The sequence below is a fragment of the Triturus cristatus genome, chromosome 4_2 (assembly GCF_964204655.1).
Source record: "Triturus cristatus chromosome 4_2, aTriCri1.1, whole genome shotgun sequence".
NCBI lineage: Eukaryota > Metazoa > Chordata > Amphibia > Caudata > Salamandridae > Triturus > Triturus cristatus.
This window is the reverse complement of record NC_140586.1, coordinates 434,916,099-434,939,103: the sequence shown is the minus strand read 5'-3', so window position 1 is coordinate 434,939,103 and position 23,005 is coordinate 434,916,099. Positions and strand designations below refer to the sequence as shown.

The 23,005-nt window shown below is 41.0% G+C and overlaps 1 protein-coding gene across 1 annotated transcript in view; it reads left to right on the top strand.

Annotated features, from left to right (window-relative positions):
* LOC146834532 (deoxyribonuclease-2-beta-like) overlaps positions 1 to 9,406 on the top strand; it is a 298,465-nt gene extending 289,059 nt beyond the window's left edge. Inside the window, exon 6 of the mRNA XM_085600117.1 lies at positions 8,879 to 9,406. Within this exon, the coding sequence (XP_085456243.1) occupies positions 8,879 to 9,312 (434 nt within the window). The 3' untranslated portion in view covers positions 9,313 to 9,406. The remainder of the gene's footprint in view (positions 1 to 8,878) is intronic.
* The last annotated feature ends 13,599 nt before the right edge of the window (positions 9,407 to 23,005 follow it).

Here is a 23,005-nt window from a genome sequence, read left to right as displayed (position 1 = left end):
CTGGTGATGATGAATAGGAAAAAAAGAGGCATTACACCATCTACCGGGTCTAATGCATCCACTGTAGGGGCCTGTGTTTGACCACATGGTCACAGGTTCAAAGCTTAGTGGGTCCACTCAGACTTTCATTCTTCTGAGGTGAATAAAATGAGTACCATTGAATTGGGTAACAATAAACATCTGCTATTCAGTGCCAAGATACCCTTTGCAGTGAACGTGCACTTTACAAATGTACATGTTATGTTGTCATGTGTTACCCTATATAGAGTGAATGGTGTAACGTCCTTCCTCCAATGGACCCTTCACCATCAGATATCGGAGGAAGTCAACAGAGGCTCTGTTGATGAAATACTAAAGGCATGCCTATCTCTAAATGAGGCTTGTGGGATGAGGGTTTAGTAGACAGTATACTCTATTGTATTTACCCTGTCTATCAGGCCCTAAGTTTATGACCCTATCAGTCCTTTCCCATTTGCATGCTGAAATATACAACCTTACAGCAACCAGAGGCCTAACCATGCAATTGGCATCCTCAAATTCTTTTTATCTTTTTAATTTTACATAATTTATTTTTCTCCTTGAATTTGGTCCACGCTTGATTCACATAACTAGACACCCCTGGCTGAAGGGAAATTGCTTTCTAAGCAGTAGTGATTCTGAATGGGATGAAGAAATATATTTGTGAAGCCTCATCATTTGCAATAATTAGAAATGAGATTGTCTAGAAAGGTGAGGTGGGAGGAGACAAGTTGGCGGACTGACGCCGTCTCTAGGAGCAGACCGCTGAGGCTCCCGAGGAACTGGAACTCTCTGCTAGCATAAGGATATACATTATCAAATACTCGGAAAAAGATTTTGACATATGAACGCATGCTGAAGACGTCCTTTTTTTTTAGAGAAAGCAAAAAAAAGAGAGAATAACGAGAGAATAACGGATCTGCAAGCTTGAAACGGTCACCTGCGTTCGATGCTGCTGACACCTCGGACTTGCATCAGGTGTTCGCCATTGTCGGCTTTGCTAGCTGTGGGGTTCCCAGTCTGGCGTTCTCCATTTCGCTTTCATATCGGCCCCATTCGCTACCCGCATATCGCCTCTGCTGTAGACATGGCCACGTCGAAAAACACGGCCCGAGGAGGACGCGGGACGAGCCGCCAGCCGGTAAGCTTAGCGGTGAGCGGGGCCGCTAGTCCGAGATTAGATGTGGCGGCGGGGGCCTCGGTAGACTCCCAGGTGGAGAGGACAGAGAGGGCGGCGGAACCAGCAGACAGGCTGGAAGCCGCGGAAAGTACGGGAGCTGCATATGCTCAAAAATCAAACATGAAACTGGGCAAACCGGTACTTCAATACCTACAGTCTAAGAAATTGACAGAGCTTGCAGATATTGCTACACAGCCTCTTGGAGAAAATTACTTAGCTGACACTATAATAAATGCCATCGCTAACAAGCAACAATGTTGCGCTGACTCTGTGCTCCAGAGCCCGCGCCCTCTGATCAGCTACAGCAGCCTTTTTTTGTTGAGGCTCAGAGCTTAGAGAACATAGGTAACACACTCATGGGATCAATGGAGATGGAGGCAGAGGATAAAGGGGCTGAGACTGGGGCCTCAGGTAATTACAGAAATGAAGCATGCGGCGATAAAGGCATAGGTGCCAGAAATTTAGAAGTACCTGATAATTCTCTAGGATTACAATGCGCTGACACGTCCATGGACGAACTCGAGGGCTCTGCCCTCTCTGGCAGGGAGGCCGATAGTCCAAATATCTCCGATGGGGGCCTGGAACAGCATCTCGGAAATCTATTGAGGGATCAACTGCCCCGAAGAGAGGCAAAAAAAAAAACCAATGGCTGCTGCAGCTCCTTTAAAGAAAGATCTCAAGGTTAAAAATGCGAAAGATCTGAAAAAGATGACAAATATAGCTAATACAGGTTCTGTAAAAGGGAAGAAGATACAGGCTAAAGAGGTCTTGAATAATAGCCCCATGAGGAAATGGGTGCAGGCTAAAGGTGGAATTAAAAAGGTGATTGCTAGTCTCTCGGATGTGGGACTCACTGATGGAGGGTCAGAAGGTGGGCATAGTGGCACAGTGGTAGCCAAAGGCTTGGGCTGCCTGTCTTCTGACATAGCGTCAAATTTGGCAAGGGTATTTGTTGGACAGGGCGGATTCGGTGAATCTCGCAAAAATGGCAGTGGTGAGACATCTCCAGCTCCTGGCCCTGATCCTCCTCTCTCCCTGCCTCTAATACTACCTTCAGTGTCTCCACTTTCCTAAATATCTCACTCGGAAGAGGATCTTCAGAATAGTGGGACTCAGTGCAATGAAGCCGCTATACTCTCTATGATCTTGCAGGCTCTGAAGGATCAGAGGGAAGAAACAAGAGAGCTTTTTGCTCAAGTTAGAGCTGATAATGGAAATATTCAGCAAACACTGAAGGAGGTAACGGAGAAAGTCGGATCTGTGACGGAAGAACTGACAGAGCTCCAGCAGAGAGTTGTCTGTACAGAAGAGACTACATCCACAACTGTTAGCTAGGTTGCACAGCACGAAGAACAACTTAGGAACATGCAATCTAAACTTGAAGACCTCGAAAACAGACAAAGGTGACAGAACCTCAAGCTATTTGGAATACCTGAAGGCCAGAAGGGGGCGGACCCCAGAGCCTATATAGTGCAGATCATGCAGAAGGCCTTCCCTGATCTGGGGGATTGGGACTGGGACTGCCAGATCCAGAGGGCCCATAGACTTCCAATTGTATAACGCCGGCAGGATTCTCGGCATCCATGGCCGTTTCTGCTCTACTTTAGCAACTTTCTGTTGCGACAAGCGGTCTCACTAAAAGCTGGTCCTAGATCCCCGATAGCAGTGGACTCTGTCTCCATATTTTTCAGTTCAGATTTCTGCAAAGCCACAATGGACAGGAGATGGCAACTGAGACAGCTAATCGATCCACTGAAGGAAATGGGGGCTCAAGTCTTCTTGCAGGAGCCTGCTCGCCTGAAGATCATGAGAAGGGGACAAACTTACTTCATTTCTTTCAAGTCAGATGTGAATGAAATGATGCAGAAATGGCAAAGGGAGGGTGCTGGCCAGATGTGGATGTCTCTTTTCTCTCTTTTTTCTGGCTGTTCTCTCCTATCTACGTTAAATCTCTCTATGGCTGATATAAGCAGGGAGGTGTCCTAGCTTGGGAGCCAGGGGGGTGGCTGAATCCTAGATGGCTGCCACTCCAACGGCAGCCGATAGAAGAGGATGATTCCTCCTTCTAGAAACAGGGTGGGGGGAGGGTTGGGATTGGGAGTTCAGGGTGGGGGAGGGTTCATGGGGGGACAAAAAACAAACAAAAAAACATGAGATCCTCACGAAATAAGGGGACAAAGGTCAGGACCATTACAGGATTAATCAATAAGAAAGAAACTAGAGGATTATTATTATTAATAAGATGGAGTTAGTGAAGTGTTTAGCCTGGAATGTGGCAGGTTTGAATAGTATCAACAAAAGATGGCTTGTCGCGGAAGAACAGAGGATGTACAATCCACAGCTAGTGCTGTTAACGGAAACGCATATTTCTTATAAAGATCGAGGCTTATTAAAACAACTGGGATATGAGGTAGCTGCCAGCTCCGATCAAAGCTTTTCAACTCGAGGGGTCGCTATTCTAAAACATAAACGATTCAGAGCTGATGTCGGTAAATCACTAACAGACAAAGGGGGCAGATGGGCTATAGTACAGATAGTAATAGGAGGCAGCAAATATGTTTTCTGTGTAATATATGGCCCAAATATCGATGACCCTTCAGTTATAGACCGGTTAAATATGGAATTGCTAAACTGGGATGGGGAGAGGGTGGTAATGGGTGATTTTAACTGCATCATGAACTATGAGATAGATATCACTAGACGGTGTGCTTTTCAGAGGATGCGAAAGACACGGGTCGCGATCAAAGAGCTTGGCCGATCACATGCTATCAGGGATGCTTGGCGGGTATTATACCCAAATATAGCTGGTTATACTTATTACTCGGCTGCACATAAACTATGCTCCCGGGTCGCGATCAAAGAGCTTGGCCGATCACATGCTATCAGGGATGCTTGGCGGGTATTATACCCAAATATAGCTGTTTATACTTATTACTCCGCTGCACATAAACTATGCTCCCGGATAGACTTGGCTTGGGTGTCAGATAAAGTCTTAGAATCAAGTATAATGGAGATATGCCCAAAGGTCACTTCTGACCATAATCCCATTCTTTTGTCATTCAAAATGTCAGGGGAGAGAAGGAGACCTAGGTCCTTCTCGTTCCCTAGATATCTACTTCTAGATGAAAACTTCGTAGTTCAGATTAAGAGACACCTGAAAGAATTCCTAGAAATTCTGTATGTATGGGACTCATGTAAGGCTAGTATTAGAGGATTCTCCCAGCAATACATTTGAAGACAGAATGGTGAGCGTAAGAAAGAAACAGAAAAGACTATCACAAATATTCTTACGGCTGAGAATCAACAGGCCGAGGCATTGTTAAGGGGTCTCCCAAATGCAGAAGACTTAGGATATATTTTAATTGACTTAAAATCCGCACTGAAAAAGACATTTAGGGGAAAAAAGCGTAGCTAAACTACATAAATATCGGATATCTCAATTTGAAAGCGGCGAAAAAATAGGGAAGCTCTTGGCATTCAAGGTGGCAGATGAGAAGGCCAAGACCCTTATAAAGCTGATTAAAGGGCCTAAAAATTTGATTTATGAGCACCCAAACCAGATACTAGGGCAATTTGCTGATTACTATCAAAAATTGTATACTCCGGAGAATTGATCGGAATTGGCTGACATAAATAAGTACCTGCAGATCAATCCAATGAAAATATGGGTGATGAAATATCTGATTCATTGACAGCTGATATTATGAATGAAGAAGTCAAACTAGCGATAGCTGCCCTGCCTTCGGGTAATTATAAGAAAACAGTGGTTCTGTCGGGTATAGGTAAAACAATTGCTTTATTGAAAGGATGAGTCAAGGAGAGAAGGGGAATTAATCAAGTTGACCACACAATCTTAGAATGCAAATCAAAGATCAGGCTTGTTTTGAAGAATATAATGTCATTTTTTATATATAAATTACATCATTTATATAGCCGAGCACAAATGACATTAGAAATGCAGGATTACCAAGATAATAAACTGTAAAGTGAGTCAGTGAATTTGTGACAGAGTGACATAGGTGATCAAATTGTGCATAATATATACAGTGAACAAATGCAGAACTTTGTTATATGTACAGTATGTAGAGGAAGGGCCAGTATCGAGGGCAAGCAATGACACTGTTTCATGGATAAATCAGAAATTATATGAAAAGCAGGTCTCGCACTGGTCCTAGCATTTTCCGTCGACGTTTCAACCCAATAAGTGCGACTTTGAATCGTCACGCAGGGTCTTCATCAGGACATTAAAATACAAGTAGGTAACCTAGCCGGCGGTCTAGGAGGGCCTGGTAAGGAATTGTTCAGAGGCGCAGAGCTCCTCATCAAATGTGGTCTCTTAGGAGGCTTAGATCAAACAAGTGAGGACAACTCCGGTGAAAGATCGCGTCGGAGCCGTTCAAAGATTTACATTTGGTTTTAGAAAAGCGGTAATGAATCACGCTGCAGCAGCTCCTGTCAGAGTCGGGAGACTTACCAGGCCCTCCTAGACCGCCGGCTAGGTTACCTACTTGTATTTTAATGTCCTGATGAAGACCCTGCGTGACGATTCAAAGTCGCACTTATTGGGTTGAAACGTCGACGGAAAATGCTAGGACCAGTGCGAGACCTGCTTTTCATATAATTTCTGATTTATCCATGAAACAGTGTCATTGCTTGCCCTCGATACTGGCCCTTCCTCTACATACTGTACATATAACAAAGTTCTGCATTTGTTCACTGTATATATTATGCACAATTTGATCACCTATGTCACTCTGTCACAAATTCACTGACTCACTTTACAGTTTATTATCTTGGTAATCCTGCATTTCTAATGTCATTTGTGCTCGGCTATATAAATGATGTAATTTATATATAAAAAATGACATTATATTCTTCAAAACAAGCCTGATCTTTGATTTGCATTCTAAGATTGTGTGGTCAACTTGATTAATTCCCCTTCTCTCCTTGACTCATCCTTTCGATAAAGCAATTGTTTTACCTATACCCGACAGAACCACTGTTTTCTTATAATAATCCTACCCAGGTTCTGAGGGACACAGGGTCACCCCATTGTTTATATACTGCCTTCGGGTAAAGCATCAGGGGAAGATTCTATTCCTCTGGAACTATATAAGCTCTGCATGGATGAACTACTTCTACTTCTCCTTCAGCTGATTAGATCTATCGGAGCAGGAGAAAATGTTCCTGACTCGTGGAATGTCACACAGATTGTTTTCTTTTTAGAATGTGGGTCATATAGACCAATATCACTTATAAATACCGACGCAAACATTTTTGCTAAAATTTTGGCGACTCGTCTTGCTTCAATAATGCCTGGTCTGGTGTCTCCTCAACAACATGGATTTATCTCAGGGAGGCACACTACGGCTCATGTGAATATGGCTGTAACAGCATTTGATGTTGTAAAGACAAGGGCGACCCCACTCGGTATGATCCTATTGGATGCCGAAAAAGCTTTCGACCGAGTGGGGTGGGACTTTCTCTGGGCCACATTAATAGCATTTGGTATTAAAGGCAAGTTTCTGCACTGGGTCAAATCCTTGTATCATCACCCTAGTGCTAAATCAGTATATGCTGGATTACAATCCCCAACCTTTTTAATTTCTCGTGGCACCCGTCAGGGGTGCCCTCTATCACCATTATTGTTTGCGCTGTCAATAGAGCCATTTATTTTGGCCTTGCAAAATCAACCTCGGATTGAGCCCTTTATATCTGGGTGGAATAGCCTCAAAGTCACGGCGTATGCAGACGACATTGCAGTTTACTCGACTGATGTTGAGGAAGCACTGAAGGGGATAGTCGAGGAGGCAAAGAGATTCGGTGCAATATCGGGTTATAGACGTAACACTAATAAAACTCAAGTCCTGCTGAACTATAAATCCCCAGGCCCAGTTCCGGGAGTTTGCAGTGTCGCTACCTATTTAGGGATTAGAATATCGGCTAAAATAGATAAGATAGTTGCATTAAACTACGAGGTGCTTTTGAAAGAAACAGCTAAATCACTCAAAAAAATGGCACAAGGTGCCTATAGGTATCAGCGGACGAATAAATATAATCAAAATGAAAATCTTGCCCAAATTCCTATATCTGTGTCGGTCCATCCCTCTACGACTGAATACTTCCTTTTTCAAGCGCCTAGATGGCGTTTGTAGTGGTTTTATCTGGGGCTATAAGAAGGCGCGTAGAGCTATTGACTTATTAAAGCTTCCATTCAACCAGGAGGGCTCATTTTCCAGGATTTTAAATTATACTTCTGGGTTGCTTTTCTGGGCCGTCTCCGTAGCTTAATAAATCCCACAAGCAAAACTCTTTTCTATAGATTTATGTTAGGTGAAGATTATAATATGTTTCTTTTCAGAACTAATGATCCGAACTATTACAAGCGGGTCAAATTTAAGACCGCACGTGATAGCGTAAATATTTGGCGTGCTATTCTGTCTAAATGCAACATACTGTTTTATCATGTCAAACTCCCCTTGTGGGGTAATCCGGGTCTACCAGAGATTTTTCATGATGCAGAGGGAAAACGATGGGCTAGTTCTGGGATCAAATACCTAGGGGATCTATATGATTATAATGGGTTTATCACATTTGAAAGACTGAATATTCTATACAATTTATCAGCAAGCATGCAATTTAAATATTAACGGATCAGAGACTACTTCATACGCAGTATGAAGCTGTCAAATGTTTCGGATTCTGATATATGGAAATGCTTGTACGAAAAATCATTGATTAGTATAGGATATAAAAGTCTCTGCACCTATAAGGAAGACGATTGCACTAGACTGGCTGATCGCTGGAGCCGCAGTATGGGGATCTCGATCTCGGCTAATACTATCTCGCTTGCCCTCAGCAGCATCAATAAGTCGGTGCACTCGTCTAACTTGAGGATGCAGCAGTATAACACAATCTGTCTACTATACTATACACCTGAAAGGATATCGAAATAGTCATCTCACGATTCCCTTAGTGGTCGGACAAAGTGCCCGAAGTGTGATTTACAGGCAGCCGATCTAAAACACATGTTCTTTTCATGCCCTCAGCTAGCAGAATTTTGGCAGAAGGTGACTCAAATATTGTCTCAGAAACTTGGGAGATCGCTCATGTTCTCAATAGTAGACGTAATGATGGGTGGGCAGAACATGGGAACTAGCCAGACTGACTTAATTACTATCTTACTGGTATGTGCTAGGTTGACAATTGCCCGGGTCTGGATCTCACTAGCTCCTACATCTGCTATGGAAAGGTGGGGATTGGTTAAAGAGACATATGACATGGAATTAGCACTGGCTAAAACAAGAGGGATTCGTTCATTACGCATACTTAAGAAAGTTTGGGAATCATTGTTTTCAAAAATTTAAGGAATAGTACGGAACAGTTTGGTTAATTCAGATCGTCTTTTGTCTTAAAAGAAGGGGAAGAATTAGTATTCCCGAAATTTGCTATGTTTTGGTATCACTGGTGTAAGTCAGTATGACTGTCCATTTAAATGTCTATTCTGTTATTTTTCTCATGGTGGTAAATAAAAAAAATCTGGGAAAAAAAAGAGATTGTCTAGAAAGGTTCCAAATGTGTAATAAAGAAGGTAATTAATGTTTTGAAGATATAATCCCCTAAAATGTCAATCAGATCTAGATTTTCAATATGTTCCCGTATATTTCTTTTTGTGTGCAGATATCTATGTGGCATGGATGGCACAATTCTTGGAAACTCATCTTTTGACTGAAAGTTGGCAGCATGGTAGAAAAGAACTTCCATCAAACTGCTCACTCCAATATCATGTCTACAACATCAAAAAGATTAAGCTGCCAGACTCCTCTTTCTTCAATTCCAGTTATGACCACTCCAAGTGGTGTGTGTCCTTGAGGTATGAGGATCAGTGGACATGCCTGGGAGACTTGAACCGAACTGAAAGACAGATTTGGAGAAGTGGAGGGTTCATTTGCACGCAGAATCAGCACATCTACAAAGCATTCCGGAATTTGGTCAGCTACTACCAGAACTGCCCAGACACTAACGAGTTGAGCAACAAGCTGCCAATTTACCCCACTCATAAAAGTCACTTTATCTCTGGATTTCAACTAGTAGCACTTCTAGAACAATCGTGAAACTATAGACTACAAGCCCCACTATCGTTCATGCTGTAAGCAGATAATGTGCACATGTGTATACAGTACTCAATAAATTTGGAGGGTATTGTTATCCACACTTGGGTCTTTTGTTTATTGATGGTAGGACTACAGAAGAGTGTTCTTTGTACTGTAAAAAGCTATATTTTTCGTTTCCAGTTAATACCTGCATTGGTAAAGCAAGTTGGTGTCATCCTTTTGCTTTACCAATGAAGACCTATTGCCTTTGGCAATGCATGTATTAACTGGATACATAAAAATATAAATATATACATAGGCATCACTCGCTCCTCTCCACAGGAATGAGAAGGGCACTGGCACACTCACAGAAGTGCAAAGTGTATATTGAGTCTCACAAAATACAGCAGGTCAATGCGTTTCGGCTTCTGTGTAGTCTTGATCACTATAATGAGCACCATATTGGAATCTTTCTTATAGATCACCACGTGATACCAATAAACATTGACAAGATGCTATTTCAATTTGAAGTTCTTGCAGACCAGTATGTTATCATAATTTAACACAGATAACATTTAAACTCATCATATTGAGCTCCTAAATCAAATTAAATTAATGACAAAAGAATTGAAACTGATTGATGTTCCAACACAATTCACTTGTAAAGCAAGTTAAAAACTATTGCAGAGCATAATTCATTATCAGGACTGTATCCTTTCAAATTGCTCATTATTTTGCCATTAATGAAGATCAATTTTAAAGGACACACTCATGACACTAAAGCACCACACACATGCGCACACACACGCACACACAAAAACACACACACATATTTTGTTTCCAGTTAATACAAGGCAATAACCGTTCTTCAGTTTGCGCTGATGCTGAACAGCTTTGGCAAAAGTCACTGGAGCAGAAAGCAAATTCTGTTCCAGTGCTTTTTGCCAATGCTGTCCAGCATTGCTGAAAACCAAAGAAATTTCATTACATTATTGTCTATGTGAACAGTGCAGGCAACATTAAAAAAAGTATTATGTTGTGTGTGCATGCATCATCACACATGCGCGGGTGTGTGTTATGACATTGCGGTCGCTTCAGCATCACCGCACATGCACTCCCTTGCATCACCATGAATGTGCCTGCAGGCATAATGACACATTGGCCATTTTATGTTTATTGACAGCTCTAAAACGGCATACACCTGTCTTGGAGTGGTGAATTTTAAAAAGTCATAAAAATTGTGCCAAAACACATTTTGTTCAGGCACAGCAGCAAATTGCAATTGCCAGGCTATCTCAGCAGATGGGGGCACAATGGAGGAGCCTTATTTTTAAAAAGGGAGAGAAAACCAAGCAGGATGGGGCGGGATGAGCTGGGAAAGCACAAGACTGAGAGTGTGGGGTCGTGGATTTCAGTTGGTAAGTAGAACACTAGGGACAGAGCAAGAAATGGCATGCATTTGAATGGAGTGCTGCAAGAACGGGGAAAAAGTAGACTCCAGATGAAAAGCTGTGGAAGGATATGAGTCATCCACTAGAAAAGCTGGTATAGAAGCTGTGATCCACGTGAGGGACAAACAGAAGAGGAAAGTACGCCATTGAATCAGAGGCAAGTAATGACACAGTGACTATTTTGTTTATTGACCATTCTAAGATGGCTACACCTGTCTTGGAGTGGTGATTTAAAAGTCATAAAGAGGGACTTCCTGCTGCTCTTCTCGGTACACTGAAAAAATATCAACACTCAAAATATCCCCATACAAAAATATTGTGACCAAAATTTTGAAGTCAATATATCTACATCCTATACTTATAATGGTAAGTACAAAAATATTGGGGGAAAAATATCGGTCATAAATATAGATGTACAAAATATCATTATATATCTATATATCTGAGGGGCATATTAACAAGGAACAGCGAAAATTAACGTTAATTTTTTTAACGCCCGCTATTGCTGGATAATATCGCCTGGTTATCGTGTTATTAACAACGCTAACCGCCTAGGCGATAAAAAATCCAGCGATAGCGGCATTTTGGGAGGTTATCGCTGGTAATGCAGCGATAAAACTACAAGGATAGGGATATCCTTGTTCATAGCCCATGGTGGAGCTAGCCATGTAATCCACCTCCCATTGGATTACATGGCTAATTCTGAAAATTAGCAGACGTAAAAAAGCAGCGTTAACCGTGGTTAGCGCTGCTTTTTTGTCTCTAACAGGGTTAGCGTGAAGCTTGATAATAGGAGAAATGTCGCTTAGCGAAATTTCTCCTATTATTTTGCTCTGGAACGCCCACTTTGCATCTCATTAGAGATGCAAGGGAAAGCGTAGTGAAATGGGTGCTAACATACGATTTTGCATGTTAGCACCCTGTTGTTGATAGGGCAATATTTTTATCTCTGCTTCTTTGGCTTTTAAAGCCAAAAAGCAGAGATAAAGCCCTTGTTAATATGCCCCTGTATTACCTACTGGCGGTCGCCAATAGGTAGTTATAGTTAGGACCAAGTTTCCATAGGAAGAGCATTTGCTTATGACTTTGACGTTGTTTGATGAATCTTCATGAACATTTCCAAACTAATTCTTTGTTTATATCAGCTCCTATGTTGAAAGTTTGGGGGTGATTCATCAAGGGGGGGGCGAGAAAAAAGGGGTCCCAAAACTTGTTTTCTCCATGCAATTTCCATAGGAAACTTTAGACAAGGCTACAGGTCGAACGGGTGAACGGAATTACCCCAAATTTGGCAGGGAGAAGGGTCTTGGTCTAGAAAGCAGGCTTTTGTTTATTTGGTGTAAATCCGTTCAGTAGTTTTGGAGAAATATCAAAATTTACAGATATTGATATTTGGGAATTCTGCCATCTGATTGGCTGAGGCGTTACGAGCACAAGCTTGCTGCTTATTGGCTGTGAGCGGTGCGAGCGGTTGCAACTAGGAAGTGTTGGCAGCCATTTTGTGATTCTGTTGAAGCGAGTAAGGGGAAAAAGAGCGAAAAAAGTAGGAAAGAGGAGGATAGGAGCACTGTCATATCTGTCGGGTGATTAGGGTGTGCTTTACAGGGGGTGCGAAGCGAACTACTCATCCCAACTGGTCTGAAAGTGCTGGGTTACGGAAATTAAGTGAGGTATTGCCTAGAGTCTGATGCTGCTAAGGTGAGCTGCTGTGGGACTCAGGGATTAAAGCGTGAGCCCAAACTGTGGTCTTATGCTGTGAAGTCATGTACCCTGGCCGCAGCACCACACCTGTGGAAGTAGTGTCAGCATGTGTTTATACCTACTAGGACAAACTACTGACCCCTACTGGTCTGAAAGTGCTGGGGTACGGAAAATATGTGAGGTATTGTCTAGACTCATGCTGCTAAGTCCAAAGTGTGTGTCATATGCTGTGAAGTCATGTGCTCTGGCCGCTGTGCCACATCTGTCCAAGTAGTGTCAGCATGTAGTTATACCTACTCGGAGGAACTTTTGTTTTGAACATTGTAACTTGTCTATGGTGCTTAGGGGGTGTTATACAGGGAGTGCGAAGGTAAATTCGCGCGTATCAAATCAATTCGGAATTTGTAAAGTGCAAACTATTCACTCCTACGGGTCTGATGGGATAAAGCCGCTGAACTACTGACCCCTACCGGTCTGAAAGTGCAGGGTACGGAAATTAAGTGAGGTATTGCCTATAGTGTCATGCTGCTAAATTGAGCTGCTGCTGGACTCGGGGATGAAACCGTGAGCCCAAACTGTGTGTCCTATGCTGTGAAGTCATGTGCTCTGGGCGCTGTGCCACACCTGTGCAAGTAGTGTCAGCAATGTTTCATACGTAGTAGGAGGAAGTTTTGTTTGGAACACGGTAACTTGTATATGGTGCTTAGGTGTTGTTATACAGGGAGTGCGAAGGTAAAGCAATACTGTATTTGTAAAGCGCAAACTACTCACCCCTATGGGTCTGAAGGCCCTGGAGGCCGGCGTGGAAATTATGTGAGCTATTGAGTGAGCTATTGCCCAGAGTCACATGGTGCTGAGCTGAGCTGCTGCCGGAGCAGGGGATTAAACCGTGAGCCCTGTGCTCTGAACTCATGTTTTCTGGCCGCTGCGACACACCTGTCCAAGTAGTGTCAGCATTTGTGCATACCTACTAGGAGGAACTTTTGTTTTAAACAGTGTGACATCTGTAGAGTGATTGGGGGGTGCTACAGAGGGAGTGTGAAGTTCAATTGTGCCGTTTCGAATCAATCCGGTATTTGTAAATTGGAAACTACTCACTCGTACGGGTCTGCAGGCACTGGGGGCCGGCATGGAAATTAAGTAAGCTATTGCTCAGAGTCACATGGTGCTATCCTGAACTGTCGCTAGAGCCGGTGATCAAAGCGAGAGCTCTGTGCTTCAAAGTCAGATGGTCTGGCCGCTGCGCCACAGCTGTGTGGAGAATGCATTTTGGCGAGGGTCCGGGAGTTGCCATTACCTGGCCCTAAAATAGCGGGCCTAAGTTGTCAGTTATAAGACGGCTCTAAGAAGAGCCCTTGTGTTTATTAGTTGGAGCTACATATAAGTGCGGATGAACAGATTCAGATTATTCAGAAAAACTTGATTTCTCTGATCTGTGAAGTGTACTCTATCACTTCTGTAGATATCAGCCATATCAAAACATATGTTGTTGTTGTAGATCGACCTCATTCGATGGTCTCTGAGGTATGCAGACACAGCTTTGTTGACATTCTTCCTAGATTTTTCAATCTGAGGACAAACTTGGTTTGACTATTTCCACTTCTGTCTTTGGCATATCTTGGAATATACAAAGACAGTTTGAGGGAAAAGCAACATCAATTGTCGAAAGGTGTCCTTCATTAACATTTCCAAACCTACCCCAGTCAATGTGCCTAGGTCGTTTCAACCACAGTGCACAATCATGAGGTCAGGGTGTTGGAGATGCAAACAGGTTTTAACCAAAGGCAACAATTGGTGCCACTTCAATCCTCTCAGTGCAAACCATTTAATGTCCACATTTTGTAAACCTAGGTCTAAGTCAATACGTCTCTGTTCTGCATACCTCTTGCACCAGAAAACATAGCTATGTCCTACGATCCACACTAGCATTTTGAAGGTATGTCTTCAAGGTATGGAAAGATGTCTGTAGCTCCTGCAGTTCCTTCGTAGAGTAAGAGATATGTGTAAAGATGGGGAATTATTTTTTTTCCCACCGAAAACGATAATTGATTGGAAGATAAGTAGCATTGGGTACTAAAAACTACGATGCATATTAGTTGCGTGAAAAAGCATGTTTGTCATTGGTTAATAAAGAGCAGTCTAAACGTGGAGTACATACGATAGGATGAAATGTGCTCAGCTCAACCAGACATGCTACTTGCATTTGGAAGGTACATTTGGAACTTAAAACAATGGTGAACTTTTAACCCGCAGGTGCTGTTAAGTGTTCGAGAATATGCTGAACAAAAAAAACTTTACGTTTAAAGAAATCATGAACTTTTAACCTGCAGGTGTCGTAGAATGTTCCAGAAAGTGTGGTAATAAAATAGGTTGAACTTCTGACCTGCATGTGGCGCGGAATATTAAGTAGCTTTTCATATGGAAAATTCAAAAATAACCAATGGAGATAAGTTTTGGAATGCCGATGAAGGAATGTAGCATTATGATTTGTTCTTTACATGTATTTATATGTGGAGCGACAGAGAAATTGTGCCATTACTGTTTCCATTCTTGATGAAAGTGGTGCATTACATGTACTGTGTGACAAAGAAAGAATTGCATGCGTGTGTGACATTTGAAATCTGCATACCAACTACAAAGGTGAGGTAGAAATGAACAAGGTGTGTTATGTGTTCTGTAGTAGTGATTACGTATTTCAGGAGATATTTTTAAGTTTGAAAGTATTTTTTATTTCAAAATAATATACTGTTAGTAAAGTGTGGTGTTTCATATTGGTTATAGAATATGCATAAAGTTTGACTTGTTGTTAAATAAGTACTTTATATATGTTTAGGAATTTTTCACAAGGAAGAAGTGTAGTTTGTCATGTTTAAAGGACTGTATGGTTTTGAAAATGAGGTACAGCGTTAATTTGGGTATGCTAATGTATTCAGGCGAGATAAACCAAATGTCCCACGTTTGCAAATTATACTTTTTGTGGAAATAGTGGGGAAGGGGGAGGGGGGGTGGAGATGTATGTGTTATTAAGCTAAAAGCGAGAAAAACAAACCCAGTAATGTTATTTGGACAGGTTGTGGTCTCATTTTTGACACTGAGAGGTAGATTTGAATATAAGTCGAGGTAGGTTGTTGTACTGTGTGGCCGTCTACAGTGTTTGGAGATTACCTGGAGAGGAGATGGAGATACTAAAAGTGATACGTTCCTTTTATATGTACGCATAGTTTGAATCATTTGATCATAGGTTGAGATATAATATGAACATGGTTTCTGGTTTGCATTCGGGTATAGTTAATAGTTTTAGTAGTTTCTGACTAGTGAATAATAAAAAGGTAGATATTCTAAAATATATGGTAGTAAACGTAATAATGATTGTCTGTTCTTATGAAATAGAAGTGGTTGGGGAGTGTTTCTTTAGAAGAGATGTTTTATAAATGTGTGAGAGATAAAAAAAGAAATGAAAATGTTCGGTATATTTTCTGTATGACTTTCTTGACATTAGTAAACTACATGTCATTATAAGTGATACTAATTGTCAGGCTGTGTCCCTGTGCTGAATATACGTAGGTGTTTAAGTGGTCCGGGTTTTACCGGTGCTCAACTTCACTATCCCTTTTGAGACACTCGTCAATTTTTTCATTCCATTTAATGTCTTTAATATACATACAGTAAAGAGACCGTATATCAAAAGTTTAGGAATTACAACTTTGTTTACTCTCCCCACCCACTGCTATACACTCTGCAGAGTGTTTAAACGACTTTAGTAACATACAGATGTCTAGCTAGTAAAGGTGGTGTAGTGCCACTGGGCCCATTTATAAACCGTGCTATGGGATGGTTTATGTTTTACCCGCCAATTTGCATGTTTGAATACTTTTTTCTGATAAGCGTTCCGGAAGACACTTGTTAAAATCAAGCCCGTGTATGGGTATAGTGGCGCTACTAGGAATGGTGGGGGTTTCTGTTTGAAACACAGACTTTAGTAACATGCAGATGTCTAGCTACTAAAGGTGATGTAGTACCACTGGGACCATTTATAGAGCGCCCTATGGCATGGTATATGTTTTATCCGCAAATTTGCATGTTTTAATACGTTTTGCTGATGAGCATTTCGGGAGACATCTGTTGAAATTAAGCCTCTGTATGGCTATAGTGGTGCTTCCAGGTTTTCTGGGGCTCTTTGTTTTATTGCGTAAAGTTAAGCAAGGGCGGGTGTGGAGGTGGTGTAGTGGTACTGGGCCTATTTATAAACCACCTTATGGTATGGTGTATGTTTTACTTGCAAAATTGCAGGTTTTAATACCTTTTGCTGATGAGCTTTCCGGCAGACACCTGTTGAAATTAAGTCTATGTATGGCTATAGTGGGGCTAACGGGAGTGCTGGGGCTCGTTGTTTGATTTCGTAAGGTTAAGCAAGGGCAGGGTTGGGGATGGGGGAGGTGGGTATGTTGCTGATTATAACACGGACATTTGTAACGTGCACATGTGTAGCTATTAAAGGTGATGTAGTACAACTAGGTCCATTTATAAAGCGCTCTATGGCATGGTATATGTTTGATCCGGAAATTTGCATGTTTTAATATCTTTTGTTGCTGAGCGTTCCGGCAGACACTTGTTGAAATTAAGTCCCTGTATTGGTATAGTGGCTCTACCAGGTTTGCTGGGGCTCTTTCTTTGATCTCGTAAGTTTAAGCAAGGATGGGGATGAGGGTGGTGTAGTGGCACTGGGCCCATTTATGAACCGCTTTATGGTATGGTATATGTTTTACTTGCAAATTTGCATGTTTTAATACCTTTTGCTGATGAGTGTTCCAGCAGACAGCTACGCAAATCACACAACATTTCTGTGGATAACAAATCTTAGTGCTGATAGACACTGTTGCACTGTGGTAGAAGGCTGCCAGCATTGATGGCAAATTATGAAACTTGGTGCCATTGTAGATTTAAATGGAAGCTTGGACCATTTCTTTGTTACTATGGTGCAGTCAGGGCTTTAAGTGGGAAAAAAACTGGGGGTGCTCTAAAAGGGGCGGGGCAAATGTCTTAAAGGGGCATGGGCTATCCATGTAGGGGCGTGGTCTAAGTCAAGATAACTAGCATTGTGTGCTTAAGAAAATCCCCTCTAATTATCCTTCCTTCGGAAAACACACTCTTAAAGGATTTCCCTTCCTCCTACAACGTGGCTCATCTAGCATGATGTCTCCACTTTTCAGTAGTGAGCAAAATTAGCATGCGCACATCGATGTGTATGGTCTCACTGCACACAACTAAATATACTCCCTCGTAGCCTATACGTTCCTTATATCAAAACTTCTTTTCAGATTATCTCATCCATTCACTCCCAACAGTGACAATAAACATTGAATTTTTCATTATTTTTATTATTTCATTGCTTTATATATTTCATAACATTTCAATTTTTCTTTTTCATGTATATCTTTTTCTTCAATCAAAATGATAAGACTGATTTATAATAATTCATACAAAAGTCAAAATTAACACAATCGTTACATACAATTTTGTATCAACAAATCCATTCAATAGAAAACCGCTCCTAGATTGACTTAAAAAAATACAACCATACCACAACCATTCGAACACATCCATACTCTCACAAAAAGTTCACACAATCAGCATCTGTACACGGTAGAGGTTATGTGTGGCAAAAGAAACCTCTGCGACCAAATAGATTTTTATGTTCAGAGCACAAAGCTCAGCATAGGGTCGACGCGCGTTTCGGTGGTGTGAGAAGGATAGTTAGACCACCTTCATCAGGACCTTTCCAGATACCAACATCAGTATCACAGCAATCAGGGGACCTAAAAAATACATACAAAAAAGTCACCGATGTGAATGCCAAATTTAAGGCAATATTAGATCATTGATTTGGCCAAACATGAACACACAGTAGATATTGCCAGTCATAAGCCACCCTAACAAATATGCTGCTCCCACTACTTTAAAAATGGGGGCTAAAACCAATTATTCATACCAACATTTATTACACATCCCATAATGTGAACAGTCTTTAAAGGAATATAAAAAAGACTCAAGAATACCAACCACCAATTTAATTTTTTAATTTTTTTTTATATAATACCAGTCACCATCATACTGTGATTAAAACATATCTCAAAAAGAAGAGAAGAGAGAGAGAAAAAGAAAAAGAAAAAGAAAAGGAAGGGGGAACCCTATCCTTTATAGTCAATGTTTCCAATTCTGTGGCTCTATATAAGATAAGTTCACATCATTACTCACAGGATCAAAGAATGGGATTTGTTTTTCGAAAATTATCAGCCAACAGCTGTTCATGTATTCTCTTGCTATATGGTAGAATCCTCCTTTATATTCAGCAAAAAGTGCCTCTAGGTCTGTGTAAATAATAGAGTAAATCATTAGGGAAAAGTACCTGGGATGGGATTTACACACGCTATACGTGTAGCCTACATGCCCTGGTATCCTTACCAAAAATAATTTCTTTAATCAAAGTGTGCTGATTCTATCTCTTAATCCTGTGGTCCAATGCGCTAAAAGAGCCCAGCTTAGTCCTAGAAAAATAAAAAACATCGGATTGTCATGCGTCTTTCAAAGTAGATTCATGGAGTCCAACTAGTCTATCTTTGATAACGGTGAGGGTCGGGCATAATGCCACAAATACTAACCCAAACGATTTTTAGAGAAGTACGCCTCTAATCAATCTTCAACATTCTTATGCATCAATCCTTGCTCCGCTTCAGTGCCATGGCTTAGCTCAGATGATTTGTATGTTCTACTAGAAAGAAAAAAATTGTAAAAAAAGGCAGCCAATTAGCGTCATGTCATGATCCCCAACCTGACCTGCTCTAATGGCCACATAAAATCAACAACATTCCATGCTCACAGATTGATGATAATATGCCTCTCTTACTTATCCAGATCATTAGTCATCTCCCGTAGAGTCTATCGTACACAGACGATAGTAGTTTAGTAAAGCACGGGTACAATATTGTTCTTCACATTAATGATTCTGGTTATATTCACTGTGTAATCAATAATATACCTCTCTTGCTGATATTGATAATTACCTGTCTCCCGTAAATCCTGTCATCCATGGACAACAGTAATCAAAATACATATGGGTACAGTACTTTTCCCCACATAGAATGTTCAAGTCGACCAAACGCCAGATATACTAGCTTTCCAATTACCTCTCCTCTTAGTAATGAAGAAGTTTATATGACACATAGTACCCCTACTGCTTGTAGTCATAATAACGCCCACAAATAATATTGTTGACTTTAAACACGGGGACACTACTCTGCTCCATATAGAGAAATCATGCAGACCCGGCTCCGATAATTCCGACTCTCCAACATCTCTTCCCTCAAAGAAGGAGTTTGTCGTGAACATAGTCCCCCACCTACTTATAAATATAATATAATGCACGAATGACAGTAATTAGAATAAATGCGGGTGCAGTACTTTTCCCCACATAAAACATTACGGCAATACCAAATCCATTAATACCGACTTTTCAGCAACTCTCTTCAAGAATGAAGGAGTTTAATCGTTAGGGTATTAACTCCATTATTTACTATCCTTAAGTCAGCCCTCAAAAGAGGAACGAAGAAATTAGATAACCCCTAGCTGGCGCGCTTACCTTTTTCTCCAAAGATCCGGTTCCCTCCGCGCAGTGGCCCACAGTTCTCCAAATGGTGTACGCTCAGTTGTTATAGATTTACGGGGCTTTAAATAGCCCCGTTTTCGAATTACCAAAGGCGCGAAACATTACGTAGTATGACTACGGTTTGTGGTCGTCTCCATAGAAATAGGACTACGCCTATGCTAGAAATGGTCGTCATATTGTAGTGTATAATAACAAACTGTCGATAAAGAAAAAGAGTGAAAAGACGAAGGCTGGAAAATTAGGAAAAAAACGTCAAAAAATAAAGAAGACAACACAAACCAATAATCATACTCATAAGACTAACCTTATCCGCATAACCCTTAACACAATATAATGTCTGTTGACAAAGGACATATATTTGGGTTAGAAGGGGCTAGGATATTTCATGACAGAGTCACTAAAAAGCTGCATATCTGACATATATTTTCCCCTATCGTACATAGCATGGATTCACACTGAGGAGATCGCAAACCCAGGCTCAGAGTCCGGTACTATTTATACAGGAGTTATAATGGCTTAACTACAAATTGAGGTTATAATTCCTGATGGTTACGAATAACTCTATTTTTTGGATAGACTAGTCCCACTTCTTCTGGCATCAAGCGAACACAGAGCCCTGAGTTCTTACTATCCCCACATATATTGCGATATTTAACTACAAACAAACAAACCCTATATGTACCATATTTTGTCTAATCCCTTCCTGTAGAGAATACAAGTGTGTCATGGTTCAGTATACTATATCTTCATTCTAAATCAGGGAATCATACTAGTTCTAGCATGCGACAACCTTACGGCCTTAAAGTCTCATAATCTCTGTAGTATTCTATGGTGTCTAGATATAGACACCCGCAATATATTGTATGTTTCATCAGACTACCAAGGTAAGAGACAGTTCATGATTTCGTAATATGCCATGATATATCTTCATTCAATCCTTTCCGAATACAGTCCAAATGGAAGATCCAGAAAGTTTCGCGTTTCTTACGTGTCAGCTCTATAGGTTGGCCTGCTTTGTTCTGTACCTTTTCTATTATGCACCATTTTAATTCTGATTCTAAATGTTGTTTGTCCAGAAAGTGCTGTACTATTGGTGCAGTAGTTTTCCTTGTCCTTATAGCGGACTTGTGCTCACTAAATCTAAATCGAAATTCCCGTCCCGTCTCTCCTACATATGCAAGTCCACATGGGCAGAAAAGTATGTATATAACGTTACTGCTTCTGCAGTTAGTGAGATATCTCAATTTGACATTTACATCCTTATAACTAAAGGATACAGTGACTACTGCTGCATCACAAGCATGGCACGAGCCACACCTATGATTACCCAATACCATAGGCAATCCAGTGATGGTCATGGACTTCACAGTTTTATTTTGGGTATGGTCCAAAAGGTCTCTGAGATTTCGATTCCTACAATACACCACTAGTGGTCGCGGGAGTTGGGTCTCCTTCACATCTGTATTTAAAATCCTCCAATTTTTATTAATCACGTTTTTTATTTTGAAATTCAATGCCGAATGATTGATGACACATGTGATTTGATCACGTGGTGCACGTTTTGTGCCTTGTAAGAGTGCATCTCGGTCATAGTATTTTGCCCTTTTATAGGCATGTCTTACAAGGCGATGTGGATATCCTCGGCATAGTAACCGTTTTTTTAGCGCATCCCCATGTTTGTGGAAATCCTCCATGTTTGTACAGTTACGACGGACACGAAGGAATTCACCAAAAGGAATTGAATCTTTTTGGCAGCTCGGATGGAAACTACAGTACTGTAGTATAGTATTTTTAGCCGTGGGTTTCCTAAAAAGGCTAACCTGTAAGCTACCACCTGAACCATTGATCATAATATCCAAAAATTCAACTTGACTGGAGCTAAAATTGTCAGTGAATTTCAAGTTCTTATCACTCGCATTGAGCCAAAGTATGTATTCCTGTAGGTTCTCCACATCGCCTCTCCAAATGAAAAAAATATCATCGATAAAAAGTTTCCACAAAAGAACATTCTCAAAAAAAGGTACTGCTTCATTAAAAACATTTCTCAACTCCCACTCGCCTATATAGGTGTTTGCCACACTCAGCGCGCAAGAAGCACCCATACTTGTACCCTTGATTTGTTTATACAAGGACCCATCAAAGTCAAAGAAGTTATTCACTAGTAATATCTCCAGGCACTGCAATATAAAACCATCCGGTCTATTCCCAGGGGACCTCTGTAAGAGGGATGCCACTGCCTGTAACGCTTGACACTGAGGAATATTCGTATATAAAGCCTCAATGTCAAGCGTTACCAAAATGTCAGAGTCTGGATTGAAGGACACACCCTCAATCTTATTAATGATATCACCTGTATCGCGTATGAAAGAGGCGTAATTCTGAGTCAGTGGACATAAAAAGGAGTCCACATATTTTAATAGTGGCTCAGTGCTCGAACCAATAGTTGAAATTATCGGACGCATTAGTGGATTTTCTTCATTTTTGTGCGTTTTTGGCAGGCCATATAGGACAGGTGTTATAGGGCACATTTTATTCAAAAAGCTGCACTCTTCTTCACAAATGAGGCCATCAGCCAAAGCCTCATGTGTCATCTCTTGGATATGTGCATTTAATCTGGTAAGTTCTCTCAGTTGTGCCGTCCTATAATGTTCTGTTACTGACAACATATCCAACATCTTTTTATTATAGTCAGTTTTATTTAAAATAGCAATACCTCCGCCCTTATCACAGGGTTTCACCACAAAATCATTATTAGACTTAATTCTCTCAAGGGCTATCTTGTCATTCTTCGATAAGTTAAAACGTGGTTTAGTCGGATGTTTAACAATACGGGCAATATCTTTCAAGACATTTTGTTCAAAAATATTTACCTCCGGACCTACCATATCTAGTGTGGGTG